At 43.4% G+C, this 18,099-nt stretch overlaps 1 protein-coding gene and 1 pseudogene across 2 annotated transcripts in view; one reads left to right on the top strand and one right to left on the bottom strand.

Annotated features, from left to right (window-relative positions):
• LOC126203635 (dehydrogenase/reductase SDR family member 11-like) overlaps window positions 1-15,258 on the top strand; it is a 255,985-nt gene extending 240,727 nt beyond the window's left edge. For both annotated transcript variants that reach the window (XM_049938010.1, XM_049938009.1), the window contains exons 5-6: window positions 12,296-12,442; window positions 14,586-15,258. In XM_049938010.1, coding sequence (XP_049793967.1) covers window positions 12,296-12,442; window positions 14,586-14,627 — 189 coding nt within the window. In that variant the 3' untranslated portion in view covers window positions 14,628-15,258. The remainder of the gene's footprint in view (window positions 1-12,295; window positions 12,443-14,585) is intronic.
• LOC126204641 (5S ribosomal RNA) lies at window positions 7,540-7,657 on the bottom strand (annotated as a pseudogene).
• Window positions 15,259-18,099: the final 2,841 nt, after the last annotated feature.

The raw sequence follows: 18,099 nt of genomic DNA, 5'->3' as shown, positions 1-18,099 counted from the left end.
CAACAAGACAAGTTCAAAAAATGTTCAAATGTGTGTGAACTCTGATGGGACTTAACTGTTAAGGTCATCAGTCCCTAAGCTTACACACTACTTAACCTAAATTATCCTAAGGACAAACACACACACCCATGCCCAAGGGAGGACTCAGAACCTCCGCCGAGACCAGCCGTACAGTTCATGACTGCAGCGCCTTAGAGCGCTCGGCTAATCCCGCGCGGCAACAAGGGAAGTGTTCAGGCGTCTCTGAGTGAACCAAAGCAATGTTGCTCGAACATGCAGGAGATACAGAGAGACAGGAACTGTAGATGACATGCCTCGCTCAGGCTGCCCAAGGGCTACTACTGCATTCTATGACTGCTACCTACGGATTATGGATTGGAGGAACCGTGACAGCAACGCCACCATGTTGAATGATGCTTTTCGTGCAGCTACAGGCCGTCGTTTTAAAACTCAAACTGTGCGCAATAGGCTGCATGATGCGCAACTTCACTCCTGACGTCCATGGCGAGGTCGATCTTTGCAACCACGACACCATGCATCGCGGTACAGATGGGCACAACAACAAGCCGAATGGACCGCTCAGGATTGGCATCACGTTATCTTCACCGATGAGTGTCGCATATGCCTTCAACCAGACAATCGTCGGAGACCTGTTTGGAGGCAATCCGGTCAGGCTGAACGCCTTAGACACACTGTCCAGCGAGTGCAGCAAGGTGAAAGTTCCCTGATGTTTTGGGTGACATTATGTGGGGCTGACGTACGCCGCTGGTGGTCATGGAAGGCGCCGTAACGGCTGTACGATACGTGAATGCCATCCTCCGACCGATAGTGCAGCAATATCGGCAGCATATTGGCGAGGCATTCGTCTTCTTGGATGACAATTCGCGCCCCTATCGTGCACACATTGTGAATGACTTTCTTCAGGATAACGATATCGCTCGACTAGAGTGGCCAGCATATTCTCCAGACATGAACCCTGTCGAACATGCCTGGGTTATATGGGAAAGGGCTGTTCATGGCCGACGTGACCCACCAACCACTCTTAGGGACCTACGCCGAATCGCTGTTGAGGAGAGGGACAATCTGGATGAACAGTGCCTTGATCAACTTGTGGATAGTATGCCACGACGAATAGAGGCATGCATAAAGGCAAGAGGACGTTTGCTACTGGGTATTAGCGGTACTGGCGTGTACAGCAGTCTGGACCACCTCTGAAGGTCTCGCTGTATGGTGGTACAACATGCAATGTGTGGTTTTCATGAGCAATAAAAAGGGCGGAAATGATGTTTATATTGGTCTCTATTCCAATTTTCTGTCCTGATTCCCGAACTCTCAGAACCGAGGTGATGCAAAACTATTTTTGATGTGTGTATTACCAACAGTTTCTTCACAGCTACGGTCCTTGTATCTATATTTGTCTGTCCGAGTTCTGTGATTGCTCTTTTCCATGATTATCAGGTGACGCACCGGATCGAGCAGCAGGATTACGAAACTTTCCATTTCCGCCAGACCAGTGAAGTGCACTGCGCTGGTTACACTACCATGATTACCTGTTCCCATTATGTGTAGGTCTAAAGCGTCTTGCTGAAAGTCTCTGATGTTTCAATAGATGTGACCCACGCACGAAAATTGATTTAGCCAACGCACTGGTTCATCTGTGTTTCAGTACAAGTTAAGCCTAATTATGTGCTCATTTGTAACTAAGGAATTTGAGCTATATCAGAGCAGGTACACAGCAAAACAGGCATCAAACATTCTTTGATAGACTGAAACCAGTTCACATGCCCGTCAAACATAGATTACTCACTGAACCGCTAATAAGACCTATAGTTTCTGTGGTGTCACCGCAACGCACCACACTTGCTAGGTTGTAGGCGTCAAATCGGCCGCGGTCCGTCAGTACACATCGGACCCGCGAGTCGCCACTGTCGACGCTAGCAGACCGAGCGCCGCCACTCGGCTGGTCTTACGACACAAGCTAGCGCACTGCCCAGTTCTACAGCCGACTTTAATAGGAATGGTTCACTCGTTATAGTTTCAGAGATCTCATTTGCAGAGACACTAGTTAGCATAGCCTTCAGCTAAGTCAGTAGCTACGACCTAGCCAGGCGCCACATACAGTTTATGCATTGACAGTTGATCTATATTTGTGAAGCAATCAGAATTGTAAAGAAGTATTCGCAGTTCAGTCTATAACTGCACTTGTAAATATTATTGTACAAAGTCAAGATCGACGTTCACCGCTGATGCTGAATTAAAGCTAAGTATATTGTATTCCTGTCTACTAACTTTCTAATCACCTAGCATGTTCTAGATACATCGCGTCAAGTATAGTTCATTGATCCTCACGTCAGCCTACGTTATCAACGCGTGCAGTTAATGGTCACACCTCGTGATCAGACTAAGAGTCAAATTGCGTGACTCAGCCGGGTCACCCTTTTCCCACGAGGCCCATATTTCCGTCTCATACATAACAGTTTCACTGTCCAAGTTCACTACCGAACCTGTTGGGCACCTTAACATAAATCGCAATATAAATGATAATAAATATCTCAATGCGATTCACTAGCGCGTCCGATCTGCCGCTCAAGCAACTGTTCAGCAGTTCAACACGTGATGTCTATCATACGGAACTAAACCGCCACTTTCGGCAAACTGAACCACCGACCACTCCTACCACCCGTGCCCCCATGGGCCAGCAGTACCTGCCGCCCTGCGCTCCTCTTCTGTATACTCGTCTCCCTGAACTCTGTCGCCACAGATCGACATCAGAACGTGTTTCACGAGTACAAAGGAGATTATTTAAATTATTCATAACTCATTAATATGATACCGCCCAGATAAACCAAGGAGCTACCAACAGCGTCTCCTCAACGACCGTGCAGCGAACATTGCAACATATGGGCCTCTGCAGCAGGTGCCTGGTACATGCACACATGCTGACTGCTGTTCATGGGCGACCGAGGCTGCAATTTGCACACCAGTACCGCAGCTGGACTTCCGCTGAATAGCGACAGGTGGCTTCTTTAAGATGAAAAGATGAATCACGTTTTATGCTTGTACGGCGTGAAACGCCTGAAAGCAAACACCCTACAACAACTAATATGGTACACGAAGTCGCAAGCACGCTGGTGGACCAAGAAAGTTAAGCCTAAGTGCTCGGTTAAATGATGATTAGTACCCGAGATACATACCATTAAACCCGTATGAAGTCCTCCGGACGATTCTCTTAAATTTAAGTCTACATTTCAATACTAACCACCTGATTTGAATCTGTATACGCTCTCAGACAACGACAGTCTCTGATTTCGAATGTTCTGTCTCACCATGCAGCTGGAATCATCCCGTCTCTCAAAGCCATTTGCAAGTGTACCTTAAGCTGTTGCGATGTTTAAACACTATTTTCCACATTGTCAGCTAAAATTTACTACCGAACTCAATGTTTCTCCTCTCTCACTCCTACTACGGAGGCCATATTCTACGGTTATTTTTATTTTATTTTTTTATTTTCTTTTTTGAATCATCGAATTCTGACAGGTTTGATGCAGCCCGCCACGAATCCCTCTTCTGTGCCAACATTTTCATCTCAGAGTAGCAATTGCAACCTACAGCCTCAATTATTTACTGCATGTAATCCAATTTCCCCCCCTCCCCCACCCCCCACCCATGAACCATGGACCTTGCCCTGGTGGGGAGGCCTGCGTGCCTCAATGATACAGATAGCCGTACCGTAGGTGCAACCACAACGGAGGGGTATCTGCTGAGAGGCCAGACAAACCTGTGATTCCTGAAGAGGTTCAGTAGTTGCAGGGGCACAGTCTGGATGATTGACTGACCTGGCCTTGTAACACTAACCAAGACGGCCTTGCTGTGCTGGTATTCTGAACGGCTGAAAGCAAGGGGAAACTACAGCCGTAATTTTTCCCGAGAGCATGCAGCTTTACTGTATGGTTAAATGACGATGGCGTCCTCTTGGGTAAAATATTTCGGAGGTAAAATAGTCCCCCATTCCGACCTCCGGGTGGGGACTACTCAAGAACACGTCGTTATCAGGAGAAAGAAAACTGGCGTTCTACGGATCGGAGCGTGGAATGTCAGATCCCTTAATTGGGCAGGTAGGTTAGAAAATTTAAAAAGGGAAATGGATAGGTTAAAGTTAGATATAGTGAAGTTCGGTGGCAGGAGGAACAAGACTTTTGGTCAGGTGAATATAGGGTTATAAATACAAAATCAAATAGGAGTAATGCAGGAGTAGGTTTAATAATGAATGAAAAAATAGGAGTGCGGGTAAGCTACTACGAACAGCATAGTGAACGCATTATTGTGGCCAAGATAGACACAAAGCCCACTCTAACTACAGTAGTACAAGTTTATATGCCAACTAGCTCTGCAGATGATGAAGAAATTGATGAAATGTGTGATGATATAAAAGAAATTATTCAGGTAGTCAAGGGAGACGAAAATTTAATAGTCATGGGTGACTGGAAAAGGAAGAGAAGGATACGTAGTGGGTGAATATGGACTGGGGCTAAGAAATGCAAGAGCAAGCCGCCTGGTAGAATTTTGCACAGAGCATGACTTAATCATAGCTAACACGTGGTTCAAGAATCATGAAAGAAGGTTGTATACATGGAAGAACCCTGGAGATACTAGAAGGTTTCAGATAGATTATATAATGGTAAGACAGAGATTTAGGAACCAGATTTTAAATTGTAAGACATTTCCAGGGGCAGATGTGGACTCTGACCACAATCTATTGGTTATGAACTGTAGATTAAAACTGAAGAAACTGCAAAAAGGTGGGAATTTAAGGAGATTGGACCTGGATAAACTGAAAGAAACAGAGGTTGTACAGAGTTTCAGGGAGAGCATAAGGGAACGATTGGCAGGAATGGGGGAAAGAAATACAATAAAAGAAGAATGGGTAGATCTGAGGGACGAAGTAGTGAAGGCAGCAGAGGATCAAGTAGGTAAAAAGACGAGGGCTAGTAGATATCCTTGGGTAACAGAAGAGGTATTGAATTTAATTGATGAAAGAAGAAAGTACAAAAATGCAGTAAGGGAAGCAGGCAAAAAGGAATAAAAACGTCTCTAAACTGAGATCGACAGGAAGTGCAAAATGGCTAAGCAGGGATGGCTAGAGGAGAAATGTAAGGATGCAGAGGCTTATCTCACGAGGGGTAAGATAGATACCGCCTACAGGAAAATTAAAGAGACCTTTGGGGAAAAGAAAACCACTTGCATGAATATCAAGAGCTCATATGGAAACCCAGTTCTAAGCAAAGAAGGGAAAGCAGAAAGGTGGAAGGAGTATATAGAGGATCTATACAGGGGCGATAATCTTGAGGACAGTATTATGGAAATGGAAGAGAAGGTAGATGAAGATGAAATGGGAGATATGATACTGCGCGAAGAGTTTGACAGAGCACTGAAAGACCTAAGTCGAAACAAGGCCCCGGGAGTAGACAAAATTCCATTAGAACTACTGACAGCCTTGGGAAAGCCAGTCCTGACAAAACTCTACCATCTGGTGAGCAAGATGTATGAGACAGGCGAAATTCCCACAGACTTCAAGAAGAATATAATAATTCCAATCCAAAAGAAAGCTGGCGTTGACAGATGTGAAAATTACCGAACAATCAGTTTAATTAGTCACAGCTGCAAAATACTAACGCGAGTTCTTTACAGACGAATGGAAAAACTGGTAGAAGCCGACCTCGGGGAAGATCAGTTTGGATTTCGTAGAAATCTTGGAACATGTGAGGCAATACTGACCCTACGACTTATGACTTATCTTATAAGAAGGATTAAGGAAAGGCAAATCTACGTTTATAGCATTTGTAGACTTAGAGAAAGCTTTTAACAACGTTGACTGGAATACTCTCTTTCAAATTCTGAAGGTGGCAGGGATAAGATACAGGTAGCGAAAGTCTATTTACAATTCGTACAGAAAGCAGATGGCAGTTATAAGAGTCGAGGGACATGAAAGGGAAGCAGTGGTTGGGAAGGGAGTGAGACAGGGTTGTAGCCTGTCCCCGATGTTATTCAATCTGTATATTCAGCAAGCAGTAAAGGAAACAAAAGAAAAATTCGGAGTAGGTATTAAAGTCCATGGAGAAGAAATAAAAACTTTGAGGTTCGCCGATGACAATGGAATTCTGTCAGAGACAGCAAAGGACTTAGAAGAGCAGTTGAACGGAATGGACAGTGTCTTGAAAGGAGGATATAAGATGAACATCAGCAAAAGCAAAACAAGGATAATGGAATGTAGTCGAATTAAGTCGGGTGATGCTGAGGGAATTAGGTTAGGAAATGTGACACTTAAAATAGTAAAGGAGTTTTGCTATTTGGGTAGCAAAATAACTGATGATGGTCGAAGTAGAGGGGATATAAAATGTAGACTGGCTATGGCAAGGAAAGCGTTTCTGAAGAAGAGAAATTTGTTAACATCGAGTATAGCGTCAGGAAGTCGTTTCTGAAAGTATTTGTATGGAGTGTAGCCATGTATGGAAGTGAAACAAGGACGATAAGTAGTTTGGACAAGAAGAGAATAGAAGCTTTCGAAATGTGGTGCTACAGAGGTATGCTGAAGATTAGATGGGTAGATCACATAACTAATGAGGAGGTATTGAATAGAATTGGGGAGGAGCTTGTGGCACGACTTGACTAGAAAAAGGGACCTGTTGGTAGGACATGTTTTGAGGCATCAAGGGATCACCAATTTAGAACTGGAGGGCAGCGTGGACGGTAAAAATCGTAGAGGGAGACCAAGAGATGAATACACTAAGCAGATTCAGAAGGATGTTGGTTGCAGTAGGTACTGGGAGAAGAAGAAACTTGCACAGGATAGAGTAGCATGGAGAGCTGCATCAAACCAGTCTCAGGACTGAAGACCACAACAACAACAATCCAATTTCTGCTTTCCTCTGCTTTTTATGTCGTCCTTTCTCCGTACAACAGGGATACGTTTGTTCTGTAGGTAGCAGAATTGCTTAATTGTCTTTACTTCAAGATCCCAAATTCTGATGTAAATCTTGCCGCTGTTCTCATTTCTCTACTTCTCATTACTTTCGTCTTTCATCGATTTACTCTCGGTCCGTATACTGTACTCATTAGACTGCCCATTCCATTCAACAGATCCTGTAACTATTGTTCAATTTCACTCAGAATGGCAACGTCATCAGCGAATCATATCACTGATATCCTTTCACCCTGAATTTCAATCCTACTCTTGAACCTTTCTTTTATTTCCGTCATCGTTTCTTCGACGTGTAGATTGAACTGTAGGGGCGCAAGATTACATCACTGTCGCATGTAAACGTAAAACGTAAACTCTGTCCACAGGCCGTGGCGGGCCCAGAGGTACGGAACGGCCACCGTCTCATCCTCAGCTCACAGGTATCACAGGATGCGGATATGGAGGGGCATGTGGTCAGCACACCGCTCTCCCGGCCGTGTGTCATTTTCCGAAACCGGAGCCGCTGCTTCTCAATCAAGTAGCTCCTCAGTTTGCCTCATGAGGGCTGAGTGCACCTCGCTTGCCAACAGCGCTCGGCAGACCGGATGGTCACCCATCCAAGTGCCAGCTCAGCCCGACAGCGCTTAACTTCGGTGGTCTGACGGGAACCGGTGTTACCACAGCGGCAAGGCCGTTGGCACATCCCTGTCGTATACCCTTCTTAATCCGAGTACTTAGTTCTTGGTCTTCCGCTCTTGTTGTTCCCTCTTAGTTCTTGTAAATATTATACACTCCTGGAAATGGAAAAAAGAACACATTGACACCGGTGTGTCAGACCCACCATACTTGCTCCGGACACTGCGAGAGGGCTGTACAAGCAATGATCACACGCACGGCACAGCGGACACACCAGGAACCGCGGTGTTGGCCGTCGAATGGCGCTAGCTGCGCAGCATTTGTGCACCGCCGCCGTCAGTGTCAGCCAGTTTGCCGTGGCATACGGAGCTCCATCGCAGTATTTAACACTGGTAGCATGCCGCGACAGCGTGGACGTGAACCGTATGTGCAGTTGACGGACTTTGAGCGAGGGCGTATAGTGGGCATGCGGGAGGCCGGGTGGACGTACCGCCGAATTGCTCAACACGTGGGGCGTGAGGTCTCCACAGTACATCGATGTTGTCGCCAGTGGTCGGCGGAAGGTGCACGTGCCCGTCGACCTGGGACCGGACCGCAGCGACGCACGGATGCACGCCAAGACCGTAGGATCCTACGCAGTGCCGTAGGGGACCGCACCGCCACTTCCCAGCAAATTAGGGACACTGTTGCTCCTGGGGTATCGGCGAGGACCATTCGCAACCGTCTCCATGAAGCTGGGCTACGGTCCCGCACACCGTTAGGCCGTCTTCCGCTCACGCCCCAACATCGTGCAGCCCGCCTCCAGTGGTGTCGCGACAGGCATGAATGGAGGGACGAATGGAGACGTGTCGTCTTCAGCGATGAGAGTCGCTTCTGCCTTGGTGCCAATGATGGTCGTATGCGTGTTTGGCGCCGTGCAGGTGAGCGCCACAATCAGGACTGCATACGACCGAGGCACACAGGGCCAACACCCGGCATCATGGTGTGGGGAGCGATCTCCTACACTGGCCGTACACCACTGGTGATCGTCGAGGGGACACTGAATAGTGCACGGTACATCCAAACCGTCATCGAACCCATCGTTCTACCATTCCTAGACCGGCAAGGGAACTTGCTGTTCCAACAGGACAATGCACGTCCGCATGTATCCCGTGCCACCCAACGTGCTCTAGAAGGTGTCAGTCAACTACCCTGGCCAGCAAGATCTCCGGATCTATTCCCCATTGAGCATGTTTGCGACTGGATGAAGCGTCGTCTCACGCGGTCTGCACGTCCAGCACGAACGCTGGTCCAACTGAGGCGCCAGGTGGAAATGGTATGGCAAGCCGTTCCACAGGACCTCATCCAGCATCTCTACGATCGTCTCCATGGGAGAATAGCAGCCTGCATTGCTGCGAAAGGTGGATATACACTGTACTAGTGCCGACATTGTGCATGCTCTGTTGCCTGTGTCTATGTGCCTGTGGTTCCGTCAGTGTGATCATGTGATGTATCTGACCCCAGGAATGTGTCAATAAAGTTTCCCCTTCCTGGGACAATGAATTCACGGTGTTCTTATTTCAATTTCCAGGAGTGTATATTACCTGTCTTTGCCTGTAGTTTACCCTTATTTCTCTCAGAATTTCGAACAGTTGCCCTATTTTATAAAGTTGGACACTTTTTCCAGTTCGACAGGTCCAATGAACGTGTCTTGATTTTTCTTATCTTGCCTCCATTATCAACCGCAATGTCAGAACCGCTTCGCTGGGCCTTTACCTTTTCTAAAGCCAAACTGATCGTCATGTAACACATCCTAAATTTTCTTTTCCATTCTTATGTATATTATTCTTATCAGCAACTTGGATGCATCAGCTGTTAAGCTGATTGTGTGGTTATTCTCATACTTGTCGGCTCTTGCTGTTTTCGGAACTGTTTGAATGATGCTTTTCCGAAAATCTGATGGTATATCTACAGTCTCATACGTTCCACATGTCAACGTGAACAGTCGTTCCTTTGCCAATTACCCCTATGAATTTAAAAATATTGGTGGAATGTTATCTATAACGTCTGCCTTGAAACTTCATGGCAGATTTAAACTGTATGCCGGACCGAGAGTCGAGCTCGGGAACTTTGCCTTTCGCGAGCAAGTGCTCTACCAACTGAGCTACCCAAGCACTACTCACGACCCGCCCTCACAGCTTCAATTTTGCCAGTACCTCGTCTGCTACCTTCCAAACCTCACAGAAGCTCTTCTGCGAAACTTGTAGAACTAGCACTCCTGGAAGAAAGGATATTGCGGAGACGTGGCTTAGCCACAGCCTGTGGGATGTTTCCTGAATGAGATTTTCACTCTGCAGCGGATTGTGCGCTGATATGAAACTTCCTGGCAGATTAAAACTGTGTCCCGAGTTCGAGTGTCGGTCGAGCGCACAGTTTTAATCTTCCAGGAAGTTTCATATCAGCGTACACTCCGCTGCAGAGTGAAAATATCATTCTGGAAACTTCTGCCTTATTAGATGTTGATTAGTGCAAAGCTCTTGTAAATTCTAATGCTGGATCCCCTATCTATTCCTTTTCGACTCCTGTTTCTTCTTCTATCATGTCTTGAGGCAAGTCCTTCATAAAAAACTTCAGTGTACTCTTTCCATCCCCTCTCTCCTCTGCATTTAACAACGGAATTCTCATTGCACACTTAATGCTACCACCCCTGCTTTTAATTTCACCGATGTCTGTTTAGACTTTTCTTTACACTGAGTTAGTCCTCCCGACAGTCATTTCTTTTTCGATTTCTTCACATATTTCAAGCAGTCAGTTCGCCTTTGCGAACTTGGGTTTCTGTACTCCTGAATTTACCTCACCATTTTTTTACTTCCTTCTTCCGACTATCAACTGAAATATTTCTTCTGTTACCCATGGTTTTTTTGCAGTTGCCTTCCTTCTATCTATGTTTTTCTTTCAAACTTTTGTGATTGCTCTTTTTAGATGTGTCCATTGCTCTTCAACTAAACTGCCCATTGAGCTATTGCTTATCGCAGGGTCTATAGCCTTAGTATACCTCAAGCTTTACACGTCTCGCTTCATTCCTAAGTATTTCCATATCCCACTTCTTTGCGCATTGATTCTGACTAGTCTCTTAAACTTCAGCGTGCTCTTCATCACTAATAAATTGTGATTTGAGTCTTTATCTGCTCCTGGGTACGCGCTACAACCCAGTATCTGATTTCGGAATGTCTGTCTGACCATGATGTAAGCTAACTGAAATCTTTCCGTGTCACCCGTCCTTTTTCATAGTATGTCTCCTCCTCTTGTGATTCTTAAACAGGGTGTTCGCTATTACTAGCTGAAATTTATTGAAGAACTCACTGTTTCTCTCTCGTTCCTACTACGAAGCCCTTATTCTCCCATATTCATAAATCGGGCGCTGATAACCTCGCTGTTGTGCGCCCTAAAACACTAATCATCATCATCATCATAAACCTTTCTTCTACTCCTTCTCCTACAACCGCATTCCAATCCTTCATGACTATCAGATTTTCATCTCCGTTTGCTTACTCCAGCGTTATAATGTAAAGAGAATTAGACTTTCATATCCATTTATTTACTGAATTACTCGTCCAGTGTCCTCATACGGATTCTCTGTCTCTCCACCTACTTGTGACGTCGGCATGCTCATCTGTGCTGTTATCTTTGGCATTAGTTTGCTGTCAATTCTGATGAGGACAATAACATTACTAAACCGTTCACAGTAGCTAACTCTCTGCTCTAGCTTCATGACAAATTATTCTCCCGTTACACCATTTTCTGCTCCTGGTGATATTATCGTCTTTCCATTCGACTTTACTGACCCGTACTACAACTAAACTGAACATTAACAATTTTATTTTGAGATTGTTTAGCTTCTCTGTCGCATTCAGACTTCTGATATTTCACTCTCCGATTCCTAAAATGTTACCCATTTGTTATTCATTAGTTTTCTTTTCATAGTCACCTCTCCCTTATCAGTCCCTTCCTGTAGATCCGAATGGGGGACTAGCCCAAAATCTTTTCATAATGGAGAGATCACCATTACACCTCCCACTTTGTCTCTTTAATGCGGTAGTTTCCACTACCTTCTGTCTCTTCAAGCCGTCGTTCATCGGTGATTCTTCTGCTTCTTAGAACATAAAGATGCCTCCAACCTCTGCTCCTACGCCCTCGTTGACTAGGCCGTTGACAGAGCGAAACTCTCATCATACCGAAAGTATTTAACTGCCATGATTGATTATTTTTATTTAAAATTCAAACAGTGGCTGAAATCGAACAGGGAACGTTGTGATTGCCAGTGACAGAAGCTACCCCTGTTTTGCCCCTAGGCCACTGTTTTTATGTTTGGAAACAAACTGAATACCGACAAATATAAATTGTAGTTTACAAAGGCTATAAACCCTATTTGCATAGAAACATCCCAACCACCCTGTAACAGATCGTCCTGGTACTAAGGTTCCCTCTGTCGAATACTTCGCAGGTTTTAGTAAATGTCACTCAGTGAAACAGTACACCCTCTAAATAATGAAACAATAAAACTGGTCTCCCTTAAATTTATTATAACACGTTTCGTAAGATGAGTATCTTTCTTTGGTAATAAGCAGTGCGTTCCCTCCCTCAATTTGTAGATTATATGTAGCAAATTAGAAATTCCTTATCAAAAATATTCGTTTAAACTCATTGATGCTTTCTGCACAGGAAATATCTCCGGGACTGGTGAAGACTGATATTCTTTCCAATACTAACAAATGGACACCAGAATTGTTCGATAAGGTGAATTACATGGAGCCGGAAGACGTCGCGGAAGCTGCAATCTACATGTTGTCCCAGCATCCACGTGTCCAGGTAGATATTCAGTATCCCACTTCTTTCCACACTTATTCTTCTGGATGGTTGTCTGAAACATTGATTAAAAATTTCGTGAGTGGTCTTGATACTCCACAGTACAGAGCCGTACTGTCACTAGAGTATAGACACAGTTTTTGTCCGATACCGTCCGCTGTCTGGTATTACCTGAGCCTCTACTAGACCCCATAAGGGTTGGCACACCCTGTATCAGGACAGGATACTTCGTACTGTTCTCTGGAGGCCAGTGAGAAGAAAGAAACAGTGGGTATCGGAGTGCCAACAGATCATCTGTTCCTAGTGAGATTTTCGATTCACAAATGTAACTTTGAATTGCTGTGCTTAGTTTGCAAATAAGCAATATTACGTTTTGATTGTATCTTTAGATACAACGGATACTATTCTTTATATTGTAGGCTGCGATAATGTCTAGCCCAGGTAATAACAATAGGAATGTTAAACTACTACAGTGACACGTTTGGTATCCATTATGATGATCGTTTGTCCCTGTGTAGGTCGGCGTCAACAAAATATTTTCGCATTAGGAGGAGGAAGTTGGTGGTCCCACCACAACGACAAACGACTTTGTTTTAATGATATCCACTCCAAGACCGTGACACTCTCTTCCCTATTTCTCGATAATACAAAACGTGCTGCTTTTCTTTTAACTTTCTCGACGTACTCCGTTAGTCCTATCTGGTAAGGATTCCACACCGCATAGCAGTTCTCCATAAGAGGACGGACAAGTATAGCGTAGGCAGCAGTCCCTTTAGCAGATCTGTTGCATCTTCTAAGTGTTGCGCCAATAAATCGCAATCTCTGGCTCGCCTTCCCCACAACATTTCCTATGCGTTCTTTCCAATTTAAGTTGTTCGTAATTGTAATTCCTAGGTATTTAGTTGAATTTACGGCCTTTAGACTTGATTGATTTGTCCTGTAACCGAAATTTAATGGATACCGTTTACCACTCAGTGGATGACCTCACACTTTTAATTATTTATGGTCAATTCCAAATTTTCACACCATACAGGTGTCCGCCCTCGGTAGGTGAGTGGTCAGCGCGACATAATGTCAGTTCTAAGGGCCCGGGTTCGATTTTCTCCGCTCAGGGACTGGGTGTTGTGTTGTCCTAATCATCATCATTTCATACTCATCGACGCGCAAGTCGCCGAAGTGGCGTCAAATCGAAAGACTTGCACCCGGGGAACTGTCTACCCGACGGGAGGCCCTAGTCACACGACTTTTTTTTTAGCGTACTGATATCATTTCTAAGTCGTTTTGCAATTTGTTTCGATCTTCTAATGAATTTACTACACTATAAACGACAGTATCTTCTGCAAACAACCTAAAACGGATGGTCATCTTGTCTCGTAAATCGTTGATATAGATCAGGAACAGCCGATGGCCTATAATACTTCCTTGGTAAACGTAAGAATTCACTTCTGTTTTACTCGACGACTTTCCGTCAATTACCACGAACTGTGGTCTCTCTGATAGAAAATCACGAATCCAGCCGCATAACTAAGACGATATTCCATAAGCACAGAATTTCATTAAAAGCCCCTTGTGAGGTCGGTGACAAAAGCCTTCACGAAATCTAATTTTTTCGGTTTTTTTCTTTTACATGTAAAGATGCAAAGTAAGGATTCAAGTAGGGTGAAAATAACGTGAAGGAGGTCAGAAAAAATCAGACTTTTTGAAATGTCAGACGGGAAAGGGCGCGAGAAATATTCAGTTCCAAAAAGTACGATAGGTTATAGACATAAAGCTGTAAAGGAAAATGAAGTCTGTCTTAGGAAATTGTAAGCTTTTAAGAGAAGATTCGTTGACGAACAGGGAACAGTTGTGTATGCTCCTCGAACATTTAGATCCCAGGGGAAGCAATAGGAAGATCATCACGCCACCGTCGACCAGTAATACTGCCTGTTCCAGCAATTAACAACCCGACCTCGTGAAGTTTCGGAGTAACGGCCAGCAAAAAGAAGAGTATATGTGAACTTGCAGGTCGAATAATGGTGTCTGCTTTTAGTGATAGATATTTAATATTAATTCTCGTTTCTTTTAGAATATTGCTAAGTTTCTTAATTATTTATCATCCGAAAGAAAGCATAAAGGTAATGACATCCTTACATTTCTGTTCCAGGTTCATGACATCATCATCCTGCCAACTGGAAACCCTATGTAGTGGTATTATCATGAAGTGCATCGAATGAGATTTATATTGATAACCAAATACGCGATTCAGGAAATTCTTCTACTGGTTTCTACATTTCCATTCAGTCAAATAAGCGTAAGAACTATACACAAAAAATAGGACGGGTTCTCTTGAAGACTGTGGCTATAGGATGGGCCTACCGTGCGCAACAGAACTTAAATGCCCAGCAGAAGAGTGGACTGAGGAGACCCAGCGGTACCGGTATTCAATCCGAAAAGCCTCATCACTTGGGCAGGAGCTTACGTACAGTTTTGTGTAACTTAATATTGTTAACGTGTATAAATTACAGATGGCTCTGTGGTCATGAAATGAGAGGTCAACAATAAAGAAAAATAAAAAAAGTATTTATCCGCTTAGAATCGTAAATCGATGTCGAGCTCCGAAAGTTAACAACAGCACGTCCATAGTGTTTTCCTGAGCTTTGGTCTACAATTTCTCCATCATCGTACTCCTCCGTGGGCGCTAATGAGAAAGTAAAACTCTCTCACACACACCGCTGTCGTGTTTCTTATTCAAGAAGTGGTATGGCAACGATGAGTTGAGGAATTTCTGTATAGACCACCCAGGAAAGAAATAAACCTTGCAGTGAGTAAGAAAGTAATGAATGATCGAGTATATGTAAGTATTAATTCATTGATCAGATTTGCCAGTGAAGTAATAACGAACTGGTAAATAGAACACATCCATTATAAGCAATAACTCACTTACTTCCCTGACCACTACCAACATTCCATTGTGATTGAAATAAATATCTCTGCGGACGACCACACGCACATGGTTACCCTCGCCATATACCCCATCGTCTTCCACTGCTGCCGACTACCTAGTACAGACACACACTATAAGCTAACGAAGCCTGAACTACATCTGGTCACCACCACAGAAAAAAGAAGACTTCAAAAGCACACAGTTCAGCCAATAAGCACATTTTTAAAAGACGCGATGGTGAAAACGTGAAGTGGAAATTTTGAACTGCTTGCGTAAGTGTCCAATAATAGGACATTCTGAACTACATGCTGTAATTGAAGTTGTGGTCTTGCGGAACATACGTAATGATAGAAGGACGGCAAACTGTAGCTTGCGCAACAAAAAGTTGTTGTTAACCGTACTAACAATAGACTAACTCCAAAAAAAGCTGCACTACTGGAACATATATAAAACTGTTTTATCACATACCTAGAGTGTATAAAATAGAGTGCAAGACTTAATTATTTGTACGAAATGGAAGTGTTGGGGACATATAGTCAGACGAATGAATGACAGATGGAGCAAACCATTTTAATTTTTAATTGCCCAGAGGAAAATAGTCCCCCATTCGAATCTTCAGCCAAAGACTACTAATCGGGATGTTATCATCACAAATTAAAAAAAAAAAATCTGACCTTCTAAGGGCCAGATTGTGGAATGTCAGATCCTCTAATTCCGGTTGGTAAGTTAGGGAACTTTGAAAGATTAATTGCTAGCTAGAAGTTAGACTTAGTGAGTATTAGAGAAGAACAGTGGCAGTAAGGACAGGATGCCTGGCTAGGTGAGTACAGGATATTCAACAAAAAACAAAATAGGCGTACTGCAGGAGTAGGTCTAATAACGAACAACACAATACGAATGCGTGAAAACTACGAGCACTATGAACAGCTCTATGAGCAGATCACCATAGAGAATATACACACGAAGCTACAGTCGACCACAATAATAAGTGTATATACGCCTACAAACACTGCAAATGACGAAAAGGTTGAAAAATGAAAAATATATGGGGAGGCAAAAGAAATTATTCAGTATGTTATTGGAGCCCAGGGACGCGCTCGTTGCCACGCCTCCCAGAGGCTACGTTTGATCTCGTATCGACCGAGATGCATCAACAGTGGCGCCATACGTGATGCTATAGCCTAATTAGTACAAATGGTTAACTTATACAGTGGTATAATTACTTATTTCGATTTTCACTCGCTGCTCTAGGGTCAGAAAAATCAACAGTTTTCGTCTTAGCACCAGAAATATTCAGTCTGTAATCTTCAACTATTTCATTCATCAAAATGACATTTTTAAAATCACTTTCGCTTTGGTTAATGATCCCTTGATCGTCTGCATAAAGTTGTGAAGTCGTATTTATGTCGTTAAAAGTGAATATTAAATAAATTGCAACCAAGTTGTCATTACTACACCGACATATTAATTAAGAAGAATACTTATCTCTTATGGACACCAAAAAATAAGTTCACTGTACTATGATGTGTGAGCGGTCTTGTGTTCGCCTTGTGGCAAGGGTAATTAAGTGAATAAATTATCATCTAATAAATAAAAACAGGAAACTGTAAAATAATTTATTTTTAAATACTATTTCATAATTTGTTAGCACTGCATTTTCAAGCAAGATTATTAAGAGACACGTATTCCATACCCAAATAACGTAACTGCACAACAGAAAGTAATTTCTCTGAAACGAAAATGCAGAGCATTTATCTGCACTTTGCCACGGCGAATCCCTTCTACATCGCATCACCGGTCGGGTGCATTAGAATATCATGAACCTGGAACAAAAAATCATCGGTCTCTTCGTTTGCACTGTTGAATTGGCGACATAAAACGAAGCGGAAAGTGAAGAGTGGAAGAAATACAGCAAAAATTAAAATTTTCAGTGCACAGTAGCCACGACATATTGAAAAAAAACAGTCACTTGATAAACGATAGTTGGCGAAATACGTGAGCTGTTGTGAACTAGTGCACGTCTGCGGGTTTCGTAGAACAAAATAAGCTTTACCTGTACTCTCGGAGGTTGGGACAACATGAAGATGACAGCATTCGCTATATCTGCTGATTCCAGGTAGGGCAGTTTGTTGTACATATCAGCTGTGTAGTGCTTAGTTCTATCAAAGAACTCTGTCTTCACCAATCAAGGAGATATTTGCTGTAAAGATAAAAAATGAAAAGAGGAAGATTCAAAGAGTGAGTATAAACAGTAATTGCTGCCCTGCAGCTTTTACTATTCATGCGCCAAAGTTCTTGTAGGTTATTTTAAACAGTTTTAAGAGTTTCATTTGAGACGAGCACCTTACAAGAATTAATCTTTAATATATTCTCCTTTATCATATACTATCTGTGGTTTCTCATGGTGCGATCTTTTCTCAATAAAGTGTGAAGGAATCAATTAGTTTTTAAGGTTTAAGCAGCCATCAAGCTGAGTTTGCAAACTATCTTTGTTGTTTGAGGGTCCCTCGAAAGGTGCTGGAAAAAGAACTGAAACCATCTTCTTTTCTCTATAGCAAGTGTGAAGAAGGCAATTTGTTTTTAAGGTTTAAATAGTCGTCAATCCAATTTCGAAACGCATCTTTGTTATATGGTCCATAGAAGAATATCAATTATTTTGGAAATGTCGTGGGATGTAGATATAAGACCCAACCTCTCGTCTCAACGCCAATTGTCAAATAACGTCATATGTCCG

This window comes from Schistocerca nitens, chromosome 9 (genome assembly GCF_023898315.1).
Source record: "Schistocerca nitens isolate TAMUIC-IGC-003100 chromosome 9, iqSchNite1.1, whole genome shotgun sequence".
Classification (NCBI taxonomy): domain Eukaryota; kingdom Metazoa; phylum Arthropoda; class Insecta; order Orthoptera; family Acrididae; genus Schistocerca; species Schistocerca nitens.
Note: the sequence above shows the minus strand (reverse complement) of the source record. Positions and strands in the feature narration are given on the sequence as shown.